Source organism: Suricata suricatta, chromosome 1 (assembly GCF_006229205.1).
Source record: "Suricata suricatta isolate VVHF042 chromosome 1, meerkat_22Aug2017_6uvM2_HiC, whole genome shotgun sequence".
NCBI lineage: Eukaryota > Metazoa > Chordata > Mammalia > Carnivora > Herpestidae > Suricata > Suricata suricatta.
This window is the reverse complement of record NC_043700.1, coordinates 38,458,851-38,478,481: the sequence shown is the minus strand read 5'-3', so window position 1 is coordinate 38,478,481 and position 19,631 is coordinate 38,458,851. Positions and strand designations below refer to the sequence as shown.

The 19,631-nt window shown below is 34.8% G+C and overlaps 1 protein-coding gene across 3 annotated transcripts in view; it reads right to left on the bottom strand.

The window, feature by feature from the left end:
• PSD3 (pleckstrin and Sec7 domain containing 3) overlaps positions 1-19,631 on the bottom strand; it is a 442,746-nt gene that overhangs the window by 341,929 nt on the left and 81,186 nt on the right. For all 3 annotated transcript variants that reach the window (XM_029936893.1, XM_029936887.1, XM_029936888.1), the window contains exon 6: positions 2,678-2,767. In XM_029936893.1, coding sequence (XP_029792753.1) covers positions 2,678-2,767 — 90 coding nt within the window. The remainder of the gene's footprint in view (positions 1-2,677; positions 2,768-19,631) is intronic.

Genomic DNA, 19,631 nt, shown 5'->3' with positions numbered 1-19,631 from the left:
CATTCGAGTGAAATGGGAAACTGCTGCAGAATTGTAAACTAAAAGAAGAGCTCAATGTATCATCTATGCCTTTAATGCAGTCCAAGGCAAAATTAAAGCAAAATATTAATTTAAGTCTCTGAATAAAAGCCTTGAAATAAATTATTCAGTTTTCATACTAAATACATTAAGGTTAGGGTGCCTGGGTGGCTCAGTAAGTTAAACATCTGACTTCAGCTCAGAATCTGGAATCTGCTTCAGATTCTGTGTCTCCCTTTCTCTCTCTCTGCCCCACCCCTGCTGGTACTCTCTCTAAAATGAGAGAGTAAACGTTAAAAATTTAAAAAAAAATAAATACATTGAAATTTTCAGTTTATCTTTTTTGGTAACTTTCTGTTGAAAACAAGCAGAATCAGTTTATGTTTTAATTTTAATATGGAATAACTATTCACTTTAAGGGAAAAAAAAACCATCCAGCCTTCTCAATAATTTGTAAGGACAGTGGGTCCATTTAGGTCTAGCAAGTTCTCCAAATCCATAACACCCACTGAATGCACAGTGGGCCTTCAATAAATATTCTCTACTACCCAACCATAGTAAACAATAGACATAATTTGAAATGTTACTGTCAGCCCAAAGAAATCTGAAGAGACATAAATTCAAAATCTAGGGTGCCTGGGTGGTCCAGTCAGTTAAAGCCTACATACAACTCTTGATTTCAGCTCAGGTCATGATCTGATGGTTCATGAGGTTGAGCCCAGCATCAGGCTCTGTGCTGACAGCATGTAGCCTGCTGGGGATTATCTCTCTCTCCCTCTCTCTCTGTCCCCTTCCATGCTCACGTTCTCTCCTCTCTCTCTCTCTCTCTCTCTCTCTCCCTCCCTCTCTAAATTAATAAACAAAAAAACAAATGCTACTTTGGATCCAAAGAATCTAAAAGTAATAATATCACTATGTTATCAATGAAAAACTCAGTTCAATCCATTTAATTTTAAGCATGTTACCTCATAAATTAAAAATAATGTATATGCCTGTAATTTTTAAGTTGGAGGGTGAAACACAGAAAGGAATAGGTTACTGAGAACCTTGTAAGATGATACCAAATGTTTTCTGTTTATCTGTATGTATGTTATCTGTATGGCATGTGTATAATCATTTTCCATAAAAATTCAAATATTAATTTGAATTCCACCTATTAATTTATCTCTGAAGAGAATCAAGAGATAGCCACTGAGAAAGACACTGAGGAAGAGGGTCTGAGAAAGAGAGACGAGAGACAAGAAAGAAAACAGACAAAAAGAAAAACGAGAGAAAGAAAACGACATAAATAAATAGAAACAGAAGTAGTAAGGGAGGGAGAAGAGGAGGGAGGAGAAGGAGGGCCACACCAAAAAGAGAAATAAAACAAAAAAATAACAAAAAACCCAAAAAGAAAACCTTCTCTTCACTGAAATCTGCAGTAAAATCCAGAATCTTTCTGAAATGTTAAACCCTCATCTTAAGTGGGTGAGTGGCTGAGGTTTGCTATGAAAGAGAATCAGTATTTTACTTGACAATTTCCATGCTAAATGCCACCATCACTTTCGGTGTTATTTCACTGTCATCTTCCTACAGTAAATAAAAAAGTATAATACATGTTTTCCCCCTCTGAGGTTTATAAACATTCCTCAATATAGTCTCAACTGTAACAAATCATCCAGCAAATTCTTGGCAGAGTAAATCAAAGAACATATGTTTACCCAAGGTGAACGGCAGCCACTGGACTGTATGTTAATTACATTTGGTTTCAGACAGCTCCATCAAACACGTTCTAAATCTGCCCAATAATTCATCTACAGTTATGCATGTTACCATAAGCCTATCAATAAAATCTAAAAGCTTCACTGTGAAAATTTTGCTGTCAATTTTCATTTCTTGATTTTCAATGTTTATTTATTGAGAGAGCAAGAAAGATCATACCATAATTCACATGTGTTTTCCTTAGCAAATTCAAAGGAACTGCTAAAGAAGTCTACATATGCACAAAGTTTTAGAAAAGGCTAGAATCAAATAGATATCTGTCAACACACATATCTTATCCTGAACTTGTAAAATATTCACATCTATTATCAATCACAATTTTATATTTAATCAAATATATGTCTTGTCTATACTGATATAGAATGTTATGAATTCCAAGGCTGATTTTGTTGTCTCCTTGAAAATCTGATAGGGAAAAGCATGCTGAATGTTGCCAATAATAAAGTTGAGTACAAATAATTCAGATATTCTACAATTACTTACATATCCGAAGACAACCTAAGTGGCTCTGTAAGTAGAGACTGAATACAGTCAGAACTGCTTCCATTATATCATGTAAATGTTTTTTTGTTTCCATAGTGAATATACCTTTGTGATCTTAAGTTCTGACAGTATGCTTACAAATAAATCAAAAACTGCCCACTATAAATCACCAATTATTCCAAATCTACTTATTATGTCAGTATTATTGATTACAATGTGAACTTTCAGCATAAATTCACTGAAGGGTACTTGCAGTCTGCCACATCAAGGATGCGGCCCCACAGAAATATCACCAACAAAACCAAAAGCAAAAACCAAAATACTTAAGTGGTCCTTAGCCTATCTATTTTAGATTTAAAAATAAGCAGAAAGATAAATATAAGCATATTTTAAAAACCAACATTTCAATGCTTACTTTCAGTAGTTCCTTGGAGAAATCACCACCTTCATTTACCCCTTGGAGGTTTGCAATGAACTCTTGGCAGGTCATCTTCTTTCCAATATTCTGGAATAGAGGCAAATAATATATCATAATGTCATACATGGAATTCTTAAAAACATGATTAAGGAAAGTAAGACTGATTTGGTTTTTCCAAACATGAATACACACATCCCATATATGTTTACACATCCACACGTACATATAATTCAAACCTGTATGCATATATGAAACAGATGGCTTATTATTCTTTCAAAACAGTCATTAAGTATAAATAGCAGAATTATGGCAAATCTCTATTTTAATCTAAAAAATTCTGAGAAATTTATGCTATATTTATATATGATTTATATGTTAGTTTTTAATGAAAAACATGGATAAAATGGCATTTCTTAGCTGAACTCCAGTAGCTATTTATTTGCTTCTTTGTATTTCCTACATATTGTCAATAACTGTGAAAGTTCTTAGATTTTACCCACTTTCAAGCTAACAAACTAGTCTATAACTATCTCACACATTACCAGATAAAGTAATAACATTCCAGAGTGAGAGGCACAGAAACCTATTACAACAATAGGAGTAGCCAAAATGACAGAATTTTCCTGCTCCAGTTTCCGGAGTCCCAATTCTCAGGGAACCTGAGCAGGGCCAGCTGATATACACACATGGTGGGTTGTGATACACGAAAGGAGTGCTGGGATTTGGGAATCTGAGCAACTATAATGGGCAGTAAGCCTGCCTATCACTTCTGCTCTAAAGGAAGGAACCAATTCTTATCATCCAAGGCTATAAACAAATTTATGCATTGCCCTAGTCACCATATTCTCCAAAGCTGCTCACTCTAGAAAAAAAAATTTGAAAAAGTAGACCAGAACAAAGGCAACCAAAGCTTTTGTTCACAAAATGTACACAAATGCAAGAGACTCATGAAAAATTCTTTCCAAACATATTTTGAAGCTGACTGAAGGATAAGTTTAATAATAAAAAATTACATTAATAAACAAAATGAAAAATGTAAAATGTAATTAGAAAACATAAGCTATCAAAAAAGAGAAGGTACAAATATGTCAGAGTGAGAAAACTAATAAAGATAGCATGACAGAGAAGTATCTCCTGTGCCAGCTCCAGTCAACTAGTAAAAGCTGCCAGTTGTGAAGGATTCAGAGGTTCAATCTAGACACCAAGAGAAATCTGTCCACAACAGGCATAGGAATGGGTTCTTTCATAAAATGTGGTCCAAGGGAACAGAAAGTGTACTAACATATCAATATCCTGTACACAATATGTGTAACATAAAATGTATGCTCTGCAAGGCAATTTTTCATGAAAAACTAAGTGGGGTAGAACATTAGTCTTCAAGTTGAGCAAAAATATTCCAGGAGATAAAGATTTTAAAAGGGATCCAAAGCCATGGATGTATTTAAGAGAGCATGTATACAACACTTTAACTTCAAAAGTAGAGCTCTGCCTGGGAATATATACACCTGTGTATCTTAAAAGTAATCACTTCCCACTTTCCCTCTCACAACTGCTCTTCTACTCTATGACATGAAACAACTAGTCCAACCCATCCTATCTGATTAATTTTAGTTAAAGTACTAAATACCTATTGTTAAAAACCTTGCCTCTTCCATTAGCAAAGAGGGCATAGTCAGAATGTACATGAAAGACTGAATGAATGTTTTAACAATGAAAAATGGCTTTGCCAATGAATTTGGTAGATATTTCCATAATGTAAGTAAATTTGCAGCCCTAAGTTTTGATGAATATTTATTTTAAGCACAGAAACCTTAATAAAAGATAGTTTCACAACACTATATTGAAAAACACAGTAACTCAACCTTCCCAATCCTTACCAAGGGTATCAGAACAAGATAAAAAGTAGTAAGTATATTTAATAGTCATGTTGATATGACTTGACAAGGTCTTTCGGTTATGTTCTGAGAATTTGAGAAAATGAATAAATAATGACTACGTAAGAAATTCTTTACCAAGTCAGTTTCCAATTCTTTGCTTTTAACAAAATAAAAAGAGGGCATAATTTAATCATCAGTTAAAAACCAAGATGTTCTTTAATATATGATATGAATTCAAATACTTGTAACATTATCATTTTTAATCAATTTTGTATTGTTACAAAAGAAAATTTCTTGAAGAATTATTTATATTTAAACAGTTGTAGTATTATAGTCATCGAAGGCATCAAAACAGATATGAAACTTTCATTTCAGTTTGTACAGTTTTTGTTACAAATAAGTATCAAATAATAATCAAGAGGTCTCCCAAGTATAAAAACATATTACACACACACATAAAAAAAACTATGGAAAAGTAAACCATTATGACTACTAGGAGAAAAAAGTAAAATAAAGAGAGTTAATCTCTTTTCTAAGCTCACTGTAACTTTTTAAAAATACAATCTTTACTGAAATGATATTCACATAACAATTTATCCTTTTGATTTATACAATTCAGTGACTCATAATATACTTTATAGAGTTGTACAGCAATCATTATCATCTACATTCAGGATATTTTTTTTTACAACCTAAAAGATATCCATAATTAACCATTAGAAGTCAGTTCCCATCTCTCTCCTCCTATCACCAATAGTTGTCTCCTAGCAACCACTAATAATCTTTTTATTTGTATGGATTTGCCTATACAAGAGCACTTCACATAAGTGGAATCATATAAAGTGTGATCTTTCTTGACTGGCTTCTTTCATCTACCAAATTGTTTTCAAGGCATGTCCATATTTTAGCATGTATATTTATTTTTATTGGCAAATAACATTCCATTTATGAATATACCAAATTTTGTGTACCCATTCAGAAATTGATAACTACACATACATACTGTTCCCACATTTTGGTTATTATGAACATGTAACTATAAATAGTTGTGTAAAGTTTTTGTGTAGATACAAGTTTTCATTCCTCCTAATTCAGGAGTAGGGTTGCTAGGTTGTATGGTAACTCTATAATTACTCATTTGAAGAACTTTCAGAATTTTTTTTCCAAACTGGCCACACCAGTTTACATTACCACTAGAAGTGTGAGTTTCAGTTTCTCTACATCTTTACCAATATTTATCTGTCCCTTTTATTTTAGCCATTTCTAGTAAGATATAAATTGTCATCTTGTGGTTCTGATTTGTAATTTCCTAATGACTGATGATGTCCAGCATCTTTCATCCACATATTGACCATTTGTATATTTTCTTTGAAGAAATGCCTATCCAGATCCTTTGCCCTTTTCCTACCAAGTCATTTGTTTTTATTGTTGAGTTGTACGAGTTATTTATACATTCTAGATATAAAACTCCTTAGATATATACTTAATGAATATTTTCTCCCATTCTGTGGCTTGTCTTTTCTTGATGGTGTGGTCTGAAGCACAAAAAGTTTTGATCTATATGAAATCCAACTTATCAGGGTTTTTTGTTTGCTGCTTGTGTTTTTATTGTCAAATATAATATATTATTACCTAATCCAAGCTCAAAAATATTTACTCTATGTTTTGCAAAAATTTTATATCATTAGATCTTATAATTTTTGTACAAGGAAGGAAATATAAAATCCAACTTGATTCTTTTCAGTGTGGCTATCCACTTACCCCACCACCATTTGTTGAAAAGACTATTCTTTCTCATGCTGAATAATCTGGGCATTCTTGTTGAAAATCAACTTACCATTAAAAAAAAGGATTTACTTATGAATTCTTAATTCTATTGTATTGATCCAGATGTATGACTGGATACCAGTATAATACTCTCTTGATTCTTAAAGTTTTGTGGTTAAGTTGTTGCCATTGCACTTCACTGTCGCTAAAAGACACATAGCAAAAAATTTACCATTTTAACCCTATTTAAGTTATAACCAAAATTCAGTAGTGTTGAGTACATTCACATGGTTGTAACACCAGAACTTTTGCATATTTCAAATCTTAAAATCTATACCCATTAAAAAACAATCCCTCTTTCCCACCCCCTGAGACTCTGGTAACAAACATTCTACTTTCTTTTTGTTCTTATGAATTTGACTGCTTTACATACCTCACATAAGTGGAATCATACAGTACTTTCTTGTATATATGTATGCATGTATATATATATACATGCAAAATGCATATATGTATATATACATAGATATATGTGTTTCAAGTATATAGCTTTAAAACTTGACATCTGCATTATGCTACCACCACATCATCATACCTCAAGTCCAAATACCATCTATCACCATACAGCTGACCCCCTTTACCCATTTCACCTCTTAAATTCTGGTAAATATTACTGTTTTCTGTATCTATGAGCTCGTTTTGTTTTTTCTTTTATTTGTTTTACTTTCCATATATGAAGGAAATCACACAATATTTGTCTTTTACCATCTGACTTACTTTTAGGATAATACTCTCAAAGACTATCCATGTTACAAATGGCAAGAAATTCTTTTTACAGTTAATAGTCCATTGAATATACTATATATTCTTATTTATTTTTAATTTACATCCTAGTTAGTTACATATAGTGCAATAATGATTTCAGGAGAAGATTCCAGTGATTCATCCCCCTATGTATAGCACCAGTGCTCATTCCAACAAGGGTTTTCCTCAATGCCATCCCCCCTACGCACAGCCCTCCCAACAACCCTCAATTTGTTCTCTATATTTAAGAATCTTGTATTTTGTCCCTCTTTGTTTTTATATTATTTTTGCTTCCCTTCCATTATGTTTTGTATCTTAAAGTCCACATATGAGTGAAGTCATAGGATAGTTGTCTTTCTCTGACTGGCTTATCTCGCTAGGCATAATACCTTCTCATTCCATCCCTGATGCTGCAAATGGGAAGATTTCATTCTTTTTGATTACCAAGTATACTCCATTTTGTGTGTGTGTGTGTGTGTGTGTGTGTGTGTGTGTGTGTGTGTGTGTGTGTGTATGCCACATTCTCTACTCTATCCATTCATCTGTCGATGGACATTTGGACTCTTTCTATACTTTGGCTATTGTTAATATTGCTATTATAAACATTGGAGTGCATATGCCCCTTCGAAAGAACACATCTGTATCCCTTGGATATATACCTAGTAGTGCAATTGCTGGGATGAACAAAGGGTAGATCTATTTTTAACTTTTTGAAGAACCTCCATACTGTTTTTCAGAGTGGCTGCACCAGTTTGCTTTCTCACCACCAGTGCAAAAGAGATCCTCTTTCTCCACATCCTCACCAACATGCCTGAGTTGTTAATTTTAGCCCTTCTGACTGAGGTGAGATGGTATCTCATTGTGGTTTTGATTTGTATTTCCCTCATGATGAGTGATGTTGAGCATTTTTTCATGAGTCTGTTAGACATCTGGATGTTTTTGGAAAAATGCCTATTCGTATCATTTGTCCGTTTTTTCACTGGATTATTTGTTGTTTAGGTGTTGAGTCTAATAAGTTCTTTATAAATTTTGGACACTAACCCCGTATCTGATGTCATTTGCAAATATCTTCTTCCATTCCATCAGTTGCCTTTTAGTTTTGCTGATTGTTTCCTTTGCTATTCAGAAGCTTTTTATCTTAATAAAGTCCCAAGAGTTCACTTTTGCTTTTGTTTCCCTTGCTTCTGGAAGTGTGACTAAGAAGTCACTGCAGCTGAGGTCAAAGAGATTTTTGCCTGCTTTCTCTTTGAGAATTTTGATGGCCTCCTGTCTTATGTTTAGGTCTTTAATCCATTTTGAGTTGTAAGATTTAATAGATGGAGGCAGAGATGAGAGGAAAGAAAGAGACCAAGTTATGGAGCCCGGGTGAGGTTCCATGACCCCAGGAGTAGGGAGTCAGGGAAGTCGTGCCTGGTTTGGGAGGGGTGGGTTTTTTTTATGGGTGAGGGTGTTCCAGGTTTGATCTTGGGAGGGCAGATTATCAAATAAGAGCATTTCAGGGACGTGGCCGGATGGAATAGGTTGCCTCCTCTGTCATGGTGATGGGAAGCTAGAGCTTCATGATTGGCTGTTTTCAAACTGGTGCGGGACATTCCAGGTCTGCAGGTGGGGTGGGGGTCGTCGGTGCACGGTGTTTTTCTCCAACCCACAGCAAAATGGCTACTCGGTTGCCTTCTTAAGGTAACTCTTACAGAGTTTATTTTTGTGTATGGTGTAAGAAAGTGGTCCTGGTTCATTCTTCTGCATGCTGCTGTCCAGTTGTCCAGTCACCATCTTTATTCCATCTTATTCTTTCCTGCTTTGTCAAAGATTAGTTGCCCATATATCTGTGGGTCCATTTCTGGGTTCTTTATTCTGTTCCATTTATCTGAGTGTCTGTTTCTATGCCAGTACCCTACCGTCTTGATGATGACAGCTTTGTAATACAGCTTAAAATCTGGGATTGTGTTGCCTCCTGCTTTGGTTTTCTTTTTCAAGATTGCTTTGGCTATTTAAGGTCTTTTCTGGTTCCATACAAATTTTAGGATTGTTTGTTCTAGCTCTGTGAAAAATGCTGGTTTTATTTGATAGGGATTACATTGGCTACGTAGATTGCTTTGGGTAGTATAGACATTTTAACAATGTTTGTTCTTCCAATTCAGGAGCATGGAACATTTTCCCATTTTTTTGGGTCTTCTTCAATTTCTTTCATAAGCTTCCTATAGTTTTCAGTGTATAGATTTTTCACCTTTTTGGTTATATTTATTCCTAGGTATTTTATGGGTTTTGGTGCAATTGTAAATGGGATAAATTCCTCAATTTCTCTTTCTGTTGCTTCAGTATTGGTGAATAAAAATGCAACTGATTTCTGTTCACTGATTTTATACCCCATGACTTTGCTGAATTCATGGATCAGCTATAGCAGTTTTTGGTGTAATCTTCTGGGTTTTCAACATAGAGTATCATGTCATCTGTGAAGAGTGAAAATTTGACTTTCTCCTTGCTGATTTGGATGCCTTTTATTAGTGTTGCCTGATTGCTAAGGCTAGGACTTCCAATACTATGCTGAATAAAGTGGCAAGAGTAGACCCAGATAAATAAAATCAAGAATGAAAGAGGAGAGATCACAACCAACACTGCAGAAATACAAACAATAATAAGAGAATATTATGAGCAATTATATGCCAATAAGTTGGGCAATGTGGAAGAAATGGACAAATTCCTAGAAACATATAAACTAACAAAACTAAAACAAGAATAAATAGAAAATTTAAACAGACCCATAACCAGTAAAGAAATTGAACCAGTAGTCAAAATCTCTGAAAAAATAAGAGGCCAGGGCCAGATGGCTTTCCAGGAGATTCTACCAAACATTTAAAGAAGAGTTAATACCTATTCTTTCGAAGCTATTCCAACAAATAGAAATGGAAAGAAAACTTCCAAACTCATTCTTTAAAGCCAGCATTACTGTGATTCCAAAACCAAAGACTCCACTAAGAAGGAAAACTACAAACCAATTTCTCTCATGAACGTTGATGCAAAAATCCTCAACAAGATACTAGCCAACTAGTTCCAACAATACATTAAAAGAATTATTCACCATGACCAAGTGGAATTTAAACCTGGGATGCAGGGTTGGCTCAATATCTGCAAAACAATCAATGTGATACATCACATCAAAAAGAGAAAGGAAAAGAACCTTAAGATCCTCTCAATAGATGCAGCGAAAGCATTTGACAAAATACAGCATGTTTTCTTGATAAAAACTCTCAAAAAAAGTAGGAATAGAAGGATCATACCTCGATCATAAAAGCCATATATGAAAGACCCACGTCTAATATCCTCAAAGGGGAAAAACTGAGAGCTTCTCCTTTAAGATAAGTAACACTACATGTTCTTTTCACATTTGTCTACTGATGGACACAACCTATTTCCATATCTGGACTACTATATATAATGCTGCAACAAACATAGGGATGAATATCTCTCTTTCAATTAGTGTTTTCATATTCTTAAAAAATATAAATACAAAAGTAGAATAGCTAGATCTTGTGGTAGTTCTATTAATTCCTTGAAAAATCTCCATAATGTTTCCCATAGTGGTTAAACCATTTTACAATCCCAAAAGTGTACAAAGGTTCCTGTTCCCCCATATCCAATCTGACACTTATTTCTTATTTTTTGATAATAGCTATTCTAACAGGTGTGAAGTGATACCTCACTGTGGTTTTAATTTGCATTTCCTTAATAATTAGTGATGCTAAGCATCTTCGCATGTGCCTTTTGGCCATGTGTATGTTTACTCCATATAAATGTCTATTCAGATAGTCTATCCATTTTTTAATAAGGTTATTTGTTTTTTGTTGTTGTTGAGCTCCATGAATTTTTAAATATTTTGGATATTAATCCCTTATTGGATATATGGTTTGCAAATATCTCTCACATTCAATAGGTTGTCTTTTTGTTTTGATGATGCTTTTCCTTTGCTGTGCAGAAGCCTTTTAGTTTCATATAGACCCAATGTATTTATTTATTTATTTATTTTAATTTAATCTATTTATCTATTTATTTATTTTTTGTTTTGTTTCTCTTGTCTTTGGAGTCAGATCCAAAAAGACATTACGAGGACTCATGTCCTGAGTTTCCTATGTTTTCTTCTAGGAATTTTATGGTTTCAGATCTTCTATCAGGTCTTTAATCCCTTTTGAGTTAATTTTAGTACATGGTGTAAGACAGTGGTTCTGGCTTCATTCTTTAGCATATGGCTGTCCAGCTTTCCAAGCACTATTTATTGAAGAGACTACCCTTCCTCCATTGTATGTTCTTGGTTCCTGTGTTTAACTGTCCATATAAAGTGTGGGTTTATTTGGGGCCTTCAATTTTGTCCCACTGATATGTGTCTATTTTCATACCAAGGACATATTTTGATTACTACACTTTTGTATTATAGTCTGAAGTCAGGTAGCATGATACCTCCAGTTTTGTTCTTTCTCAAGCTCACTTTGGCTATTCAGAATCTTTTGCAGTTCTGTACAAATTTTACAATTACTTGTTCTAGCTCTGTGAAGTATGCCATTGGAATTTTGATTGGTATTGAATTAAACCTGTAGATTATTTTAGGTAGCATCAGCATTTTTAACAATAGTATTCTTCTAATCCATGAGCATGGAATATCTTTCCATTTATTTGTGTCATCCTCAATTTATTTCATCGGTGTCATAGTTTTCAGAGCATAGGTGTTTCACCTCTGTGGTTAAATTCATTTTTTGATATACTATTCGTTGTGATGCAATTGTAAACAGGATTGTTTTCACAATTCATCTTTCTGCCGTTTTGTTATTAGAGTAGAAAAATGCCATGGATTTCTGTATATTGATATTGTGTCCTGCAACTTAATTGAATTCACTTATGAGTTCTAACTGATCAGTTTTTTGGTAGAGTTTTCAGGGTTTTCTGTATGTAGTAGCATGTCATCTGTGAACACAGTTCTACTTCTGTCTTTCTGATTTGGATGCCTTTTACTTCTTTTTCTTGTCTAACTGACAGCTAGGACTTTCAATACTATGTTGAATAAAGGTGGCAGAACTGGACAACCCTTTCTTATTCCTGTTCTTAAAGTTAAAGCTTTCAGTTCTTCACTGTTTAGTATGATACTAGTTCTGGAACTATCATATATGGCCTTTATTAAGTCTAGGTATGTTCCCTCTATACCCATTTTGTTAAGTTTGTCTCATAAATGACTACTAAAGTTTATCAAATGCTTGTTCTTTGTGAATTGAGATGATCATGATTTTTATCTTACATTTTGTTAATGTGATATATCACATTGAGCAGCAGATGTTGAACCATTCTTGAATTCCTAAAATAAATGACACTTGATCATGGTATATAATTCTTTTAACTTATTTTTGAATTCAGTTTACTCATATTTTGTTGAGGATTTTTGCTTCTATGTTCATCAAATGTAGTGGTCTGTTTCCTTTTTTTGTGGTGTCCTGTCTGGGTTTGTTATCACATAATGCTAGCTTTGTGGAATGTGTTGGAAAAGGCTCCCTCCATTCCAACTTTTTGGAGGAATTTAAGAATATTAAATATTATTTGAATGTTTGATAGAATTTGCCAGTGAAGCCATCTGATCCTGAACTTTCATTTGTTGAGAATTTTCTGGTTATTGTTTTAATCTCCTTACTGGTTAAAGTCTATTCAAAATTTCTACTTTTTCATATTCAGGGTTGGAAGATTGTATGTTTCTAGGAATTTGTTCATTTCTTCTAAGTTGTTCACCTTGTTAGCATATAATTGTTCATAGTAGTCTCTTGTCATCCTTTGTATTTCTGTGGTATCACTTGTAACTTCTGTTTCGTTTTTAATTTTGAGTCCTCTATCTTTTTTTCTTGGTTAATCTAGCTTAAGAGCCTTTTGATTTTATTTACAGTTTCAAATAACCAGTTCCCATTTTCATCAACTTTTTCTACTGTCCTTTTAATCTCTATTTCATTTGCTTCCTCTGATATTGAGAATCCATATGAATATTAGGCTTATTTTTTTCTATTTCTGCAAAATATGCCACTGGGATATTGATACAAACTGTATTGAATATACAGATCACCTTCGGTAATCTTAACAATATTGTTTTCCAACCCATGAACATGGGAAGGATTTCCATTTACTTGTGTCTTCTTTGTCTTGTTCTGTAATAATTTTGGCAATCAAGAAGTATAAGCCCTCTAAGTTATTTCTCTTTATTTTTGCAATTTCTACATGAATTTCAGGATCCATTTATCAATTTCTGCCCCCTCCCAAAACACCAACTGGGATTTTGACTTGTACTGACTCTTAAGATTATTTTGGAAAGTATGCCACTTTAACATTAAGTGTTCAAGTCATTAACATGGGATAACTTTCCACTTGATTTCTTTGAACAATGTTTTGTAGTTTTCACCATCAATGTATTATCTTATTTTGTTAAGTCTACCTTAAGTTTCTTAGTATTTCTGATGTTACTATAAATAAATTTCATTTTCATATTGTTCATTACTGATAGAGTATATATATAATTGATCTCTATATAATCAACTTTTATTCTGCAGCCTTACTGAACTTGTTTTTGAGATTCTAATAGTGTTTTCTTGTTTATTTTTTTGGTAGATATATGGTTTTCTATATATAACGTCAGGTCTTCAGCAAACAGCTAATTTTACTTACTCCTTTCTAATCTTGATATTTTCTTCTTGCCTTATTACTGGTTAGAATCTTCCATACAGTACATAGAAAGCAAGAGGGACAAATTTATATTCCTACCAACACTGCACAAGGATTCCTTTTTCTCCAAATCCTATCCAGCACTTGTTAACTCTTGTCTTTTTGAGAACAGCCATTTAAATAGGTGTGAGGGAATATGATTGTAGTTTTGATTTACACTTCCATTATGGTTAGTAATGGAAAGCATCTTTTCATGTATCTGTTGACCATTTGTATAGATCTTCCTTGAAAACTTTAGTTCCTTTCTCAATTTCAATTTTTTCTTGCTACTGAGTTGTTGGAATTTCATATATATTTTAGAAATTAATCCCTCATCAGATATAAGATTTACAAATATTTCCTCTCATTCCTGTCATTTTTTGGATGGTTCCCTTTGCTGTGCAAACTTTTTAGTTCAATATAGTTTTATTTATTTTTGCTTTTATTGCTTTTACTTTGGTGTCAGATTAAAATAATTATATCCAAAACCAATGTCAAAGAGCTTTATCCTACTGTTTTCTTCCTGGATTTTATGGTTTCAGGCCTTACATATAAGTCTTTAATCCATTCCAAGTTAGTTTTATGACTTAAGGTAGGGGTCCAGTTTCATTTTTTGGCATGTGGATAACCAGTTTTCCCAGCACCATTTATTGCAGAGACTATCATTTCCCCATAGAGTATTACTGGCTTCCTTGTCAAGTATTAGTTGATTGAATGTTTGTGAGTTCGTTTCTAAGCTCTCAATTCTGTTCCATTGATATATGTGTTTAATGCTAGTACCATATTGTTTGAATTACTGTAACTTTGTAGTATAGTTGGAAATCCAGAATTGTGATTACATCTGGCTGTGTTCCTCTTTCTTGAGATTGTTTTGGCTATGTGGGGTATTTTTGTGGTTCCATACAAATTTTAGGATTGTTTTTCCTTTTCTGTAGAAATTGCCATTGAAATTTTGATAAAGAATTGCACTGAATCTATATATCGCTTTGGGCAGTATGGACATTTGAACAATGTTAGTTATTCCAATCATGAACATGGGACATCTTTCCATTTGCATATTCAATTTCTTTCAACAAGGTCCTCTAGATTTCAGTATAGACTTTTCACGTCCTTGGTTAAATTTGTTCCTAAGTATTTCATTGTTTTTGGAGCTATCTTGACTGGGACTACTTTTTTTCTTTTTCAGATATTCTCTCATTACTATATAGAAACACAACTGGTTTCTGTATACTGAGTTTTTATCTTGAATTTCTACTGAATTCCTTTATTAATTCTAACATGATTGTGTGTGTGTGAAGTCTTTAGAGTTTTCCATATTTAAGATCATGTTATTTCTAAATGAAAGTGTTTCTTTTCAATCTGGATTCTTTTAATTTATTTTCATTGATGGATTGATTGCTTTGGCTAGGATTTGCATTACTAAGTTGAATAGGAGTAGTGAGAATGAAAACCCTTGTCTTGATCTTAAAGGAAAAACTTCTAACACTTCACCATGGAGTATGATGTTAGCAGTGATCTGGCCTTTGTGTAGGCATACTTCCATACTGAATATATTGAGGGTTTTTATCAGAAAAGGATATTAAGTTTTGCTAAATGCTTTTCTGCATCTATTAAATAGATAATTATATACTTTTTATCTTTCATTCTACTAATGTGATGTATCATATTTATTGATTTGTAGATGTTGAAACATCTTTGCATCCTAGAGATGAATCCCTATTGATCTCAGTGTGTGTTCCTTTAATGTGCTCTTGAATCTGGTTTACTAGTATTTTGAGAATTTTTGCATCTATATTCATCAGTAGCCTCTAAATTTCTTTTCTTACAGTGTCCCTATCTGGCTTTTATGTCAGGGTAATGCTGTTCTTATACATGAGTATGGAAGTGCTCCCTCCTACCATTGAATTTTTTGGAAGAGTTTGACAAAGACTGACAATCCTTTTTTAAATACTTCAATTCACCAGAGAAACCATTTTGTGTTGGGCTTATCTTTCTTATGAGGTTTTTGATACTAAACCAATATCCTAATAAGGATATTGCTCATTCAGGTTTTGCTTCATGGTTCAGTCTTAGAGGGCTGTAGGTTTCTAGAAATATATCCATGAATTTTAGGTTGTCCAATATGTGGAGGATAATTGTTAACAGTAGTTTCTTATAATTTGTATTTCTGTGTTATCTGTTGTAAGGTCTTCTCTTTCATTTATAATTTTATTTATTTGAGTCTTTTTTTTTCTTCATTAGTCTACTTAAAGGTTTGTTAATTCTGTCTAGCATTTCATAGAACCAACTCTTGGTTTTGTTAATCTTTTCTATTTTCTTGTTTTCTATCCCATTTATTTGCTCTTGTCTTTATTATTACTTTCCTTTTGCTAACATTGGGCTTAGTTTGTCCTTCTTTTAGTTTCCTGAGGTATAAGGTTAGGTTGTTTGAGATCTTTTTCTTGACATATGTGCTTATATCTCTAGTTTCCTCATAGAACTGTTTATGTTGCATCCCATAAATTTTAGTATGTTGTTTCCATTTTTTTATTGTCTCAAGATAACTTTTTATTTCCTTTTTGATTTCTTCTTTGACCTACTGGTTGTTAACATCCATATATTTGTAAATTTTCTAGCTTCCCTCCTGTTATTGATTTCTATTTTTATTTTAGGAAATTTGTGGTCAGAAAAGACACATTATACATACAAATATACAAAAGTATATTTGGTTGATATTAACACAGAAACTCTACTTCTCTTCCAATTACTGTTTACATGGTACTTCTTTTCTCATTTTTTAACTTTCAACCTATGGTCTCTGAATCTAAAATATGTCTCTTTTATACTGCATACAGTTGAATGTTTTTAATCCATTTTTCTAATATTTTAAATACAGTGTCTGGCTTTAATTGGGGACAATTTCTACTGATTGGTTTCTTTGACTGTATAGAGGCTATACTTTTCTATTTCTTTGCAAGTCTTATAACTATTTGTTGAAATCTAGAGATTTTAAATAATGTGGTAACTCTGTAAATCAGATTTGTCCTCTTCCCCACCTGTTTATGGTTACTGTGTTGTTTTGTTTAGTGGCTTCTCCTGAACTAATTCTTTGTGGTATGTGACCCTTTTTCAAGGGAGACTTTCGTCTCTACTCAGTAAATTGAATAACCAGCTTATTACTGGACAGAGATTTCCTTAAATGCCTTGAATGAATAAATACCCCAGTTTTTGCCATGAGGTTGTGTGTGCATGTTAGAAATACCTTCAATGCTCTAGGAGACAGTTTATAAGTCCATTGTAGTCTTCATTTTCTGTTTATGCAGAATCTCAAGGATTGTCAGAGGTAAATGCTTAGGGTCTTTTCGGGGTTTTTTTTTCTGGGAAGGTGTACATAGATTCCAAAGAACACATCATAGTTTAACAGTATGCCTTATTTCCCAGCTTTCCTTTTTTTTTTTTTTAAATGATTTTTAATTTATTTTTGAGAGACAGAGAGAGGCAGTGCGAGCAGGGGAGGGTCAGAGAGAGAGGGAGACACAGAATCTGAAGCAGGCTCCAGGCTCCGAGCTAGCCGTCACCACAGAGCCCGATGCGGGGCTCAAACCCACAAACCGGGAGATCATGACCTGAGCCGAAGCCGGACACTTAACCAACTGAGACACCCAGGTGCCCCCCAGCTTTCCTTTTTAGGTTTTTTTGGTCAGCCTCTTGTTTGCCTAATTGTTACAAGCACCTGATGCAGCAGTACTGTTTAACAACTGTCAAATCCTCTGGGGAAAAGGCTTTTTTTTTTTTTTTTTTAACTGAATGAGTACATCAGATCAAAGAAAGACAAGCCCTGCAAGAGAGGATTTTCCAGTGAGCTGCAAGACAAATCAAAAAAGAGGATTTCCTGGCATTGGGCTTTTGAGGGAGCTCCTCAATACCCATTCCAATGAATGCTAGGCTTCTGGTTTTCACAGCTACTCTGTAAGACTATAGGGATTCAAGATTACTGTGGAGCTGGGGAGAGGAGATGGTAATATAGTAACTTAAAACAACACAAATCTTACTGTTCTTATGGATATTCAGCTGTTTTTTTGGTTTTCTTCAATAAATACTCTTCAGATTGTTGCAATCCTCTTGCTAATCTCCAGAGTTATGAAAACAGTGATTTTGACCATTTTTTGCAAGTATTTTCATTGTTTTTTGGGAGGAACAGATTTTTAGAAGTCCTTATTGTCATTTGGAAGTACTTTCCCTTCAATAGGACCTTTAGACTCTAATGAAAGAATATTTTAATGTCAATAGTAAATAACCACATCAGAGAGGGTGGAGCCAAGATGGCGGAGAGGAAGGGAGCTCTGTAAACTCCCTCCGCACCGTTTTTCGAACTGAGAAGGATATTACGTTCATCTGAGAGAGCGGAAGGAGAAAATACGAACTCCAGAAGGAATAGAACCTCAAGGATACCTGAGTGAGTGGGGGTGAACGGGGGAGATCCGAGGACGGGCCAGCCCGGGACGGGCAGGGGAGGTAAGATCCCCAGCCCAATGTGGCGCAAGCGCACGGCGCCCGAGAGACAAAGGGAAGAGACAGAGTCGGAACGCGCTCATAGAACTGTCTCTGGGGAAGAGGTATAGAATGCTTGGCTGCGCTTGGAGACAGAAACTCACTCCATAGATAACTGCTGGGCAGCCGGAATCCCGAACCGGGGTGGCGCAAGAGAAGGAATAGCCTCCAGCCCTAAGCCATCTCGGCGGGGAATCAGAGGCCTCTGTGGCTGTGAGAAGCAGCTGCGCTGGGGAGGCGCGCGCCGTGGTGGAAGCGACCCGAGCAGCAACTGCGCCGGGCGCAAGCAATTCGAACTTGGTTTTGGGAACGGGACCACGGACCGCATTTCCACGGCACATCCCGCCCCCTGCACTGCACGGACTGCGCGAATTCCGGGTCCCCACAGGGAAGAAATAAGACGCACACCAACAGGACCCTCAGCCAGGAGTCGGTGGCGGGTGGAGGACCGGGCGCGCGCGTAGAATGTGTGAGCTCCCAGCTCGTTTCCAGGAGCACCGGCTTCTTGAGCTGGGCTATCAGAAACTGAGAGACTCGGGTTTTTGTTTTTTGTTTTTTTTCCTTTCCCCCATTGCAATCACGATCGTGACTGGGGGTGGGGACTCCGCAATTGAGTCTGTGAAGGTGCGCACTTCACCTTCTGCTGCTCCTTTCACCTCAGGCAGGGGCGGAGCCTCTGAGAGCAGACTCTAAGACTAATCCCATCAAACCAAGCCTATCCACCAGGGGGAACTGCTGCTTGCTTTTTAAATTTTTATTTATTTATTTTTTTATTATTTCTTCGGTTTTTCTTTTTCTTTTTGTTTTTGATTTGCTTTGTTTTGGTTGTTTGTTTTTTTAATATATAACAAAAATTTTTCTTTCTCCACTAGTTTCGTACTTATTTCTTTGTCATTATTACCTTTTTTTTTCTTCTTTTCCTTTTTCTTTACTTAATTCCTTTAAATTTTACTCCTTATATTCCTTTCTCCTTTCTCCCTGACTTTTTCACCTTCTCGCAACCCAGATATATTCTCCTGTATCTCATCCTTACTTCTCCCCTAAACTGGTCATACACTTTTCAGCGGTCTACTGTCCTTTGTTGTCTCCGATCCCCTTTTATATATTTTTTTTGTCTTTTCTTCTTTCTCTGTTCTTTTTATTTTCTCTTCTTCTCTTCCTTTTGTCTCTTTCGCTCCCATTCCCATTCTTTTCATTCCCCCCTGTAATGCGTTTCTTTGTTTGATTTGACTGTGTGTATGTGTGCTTCTGTT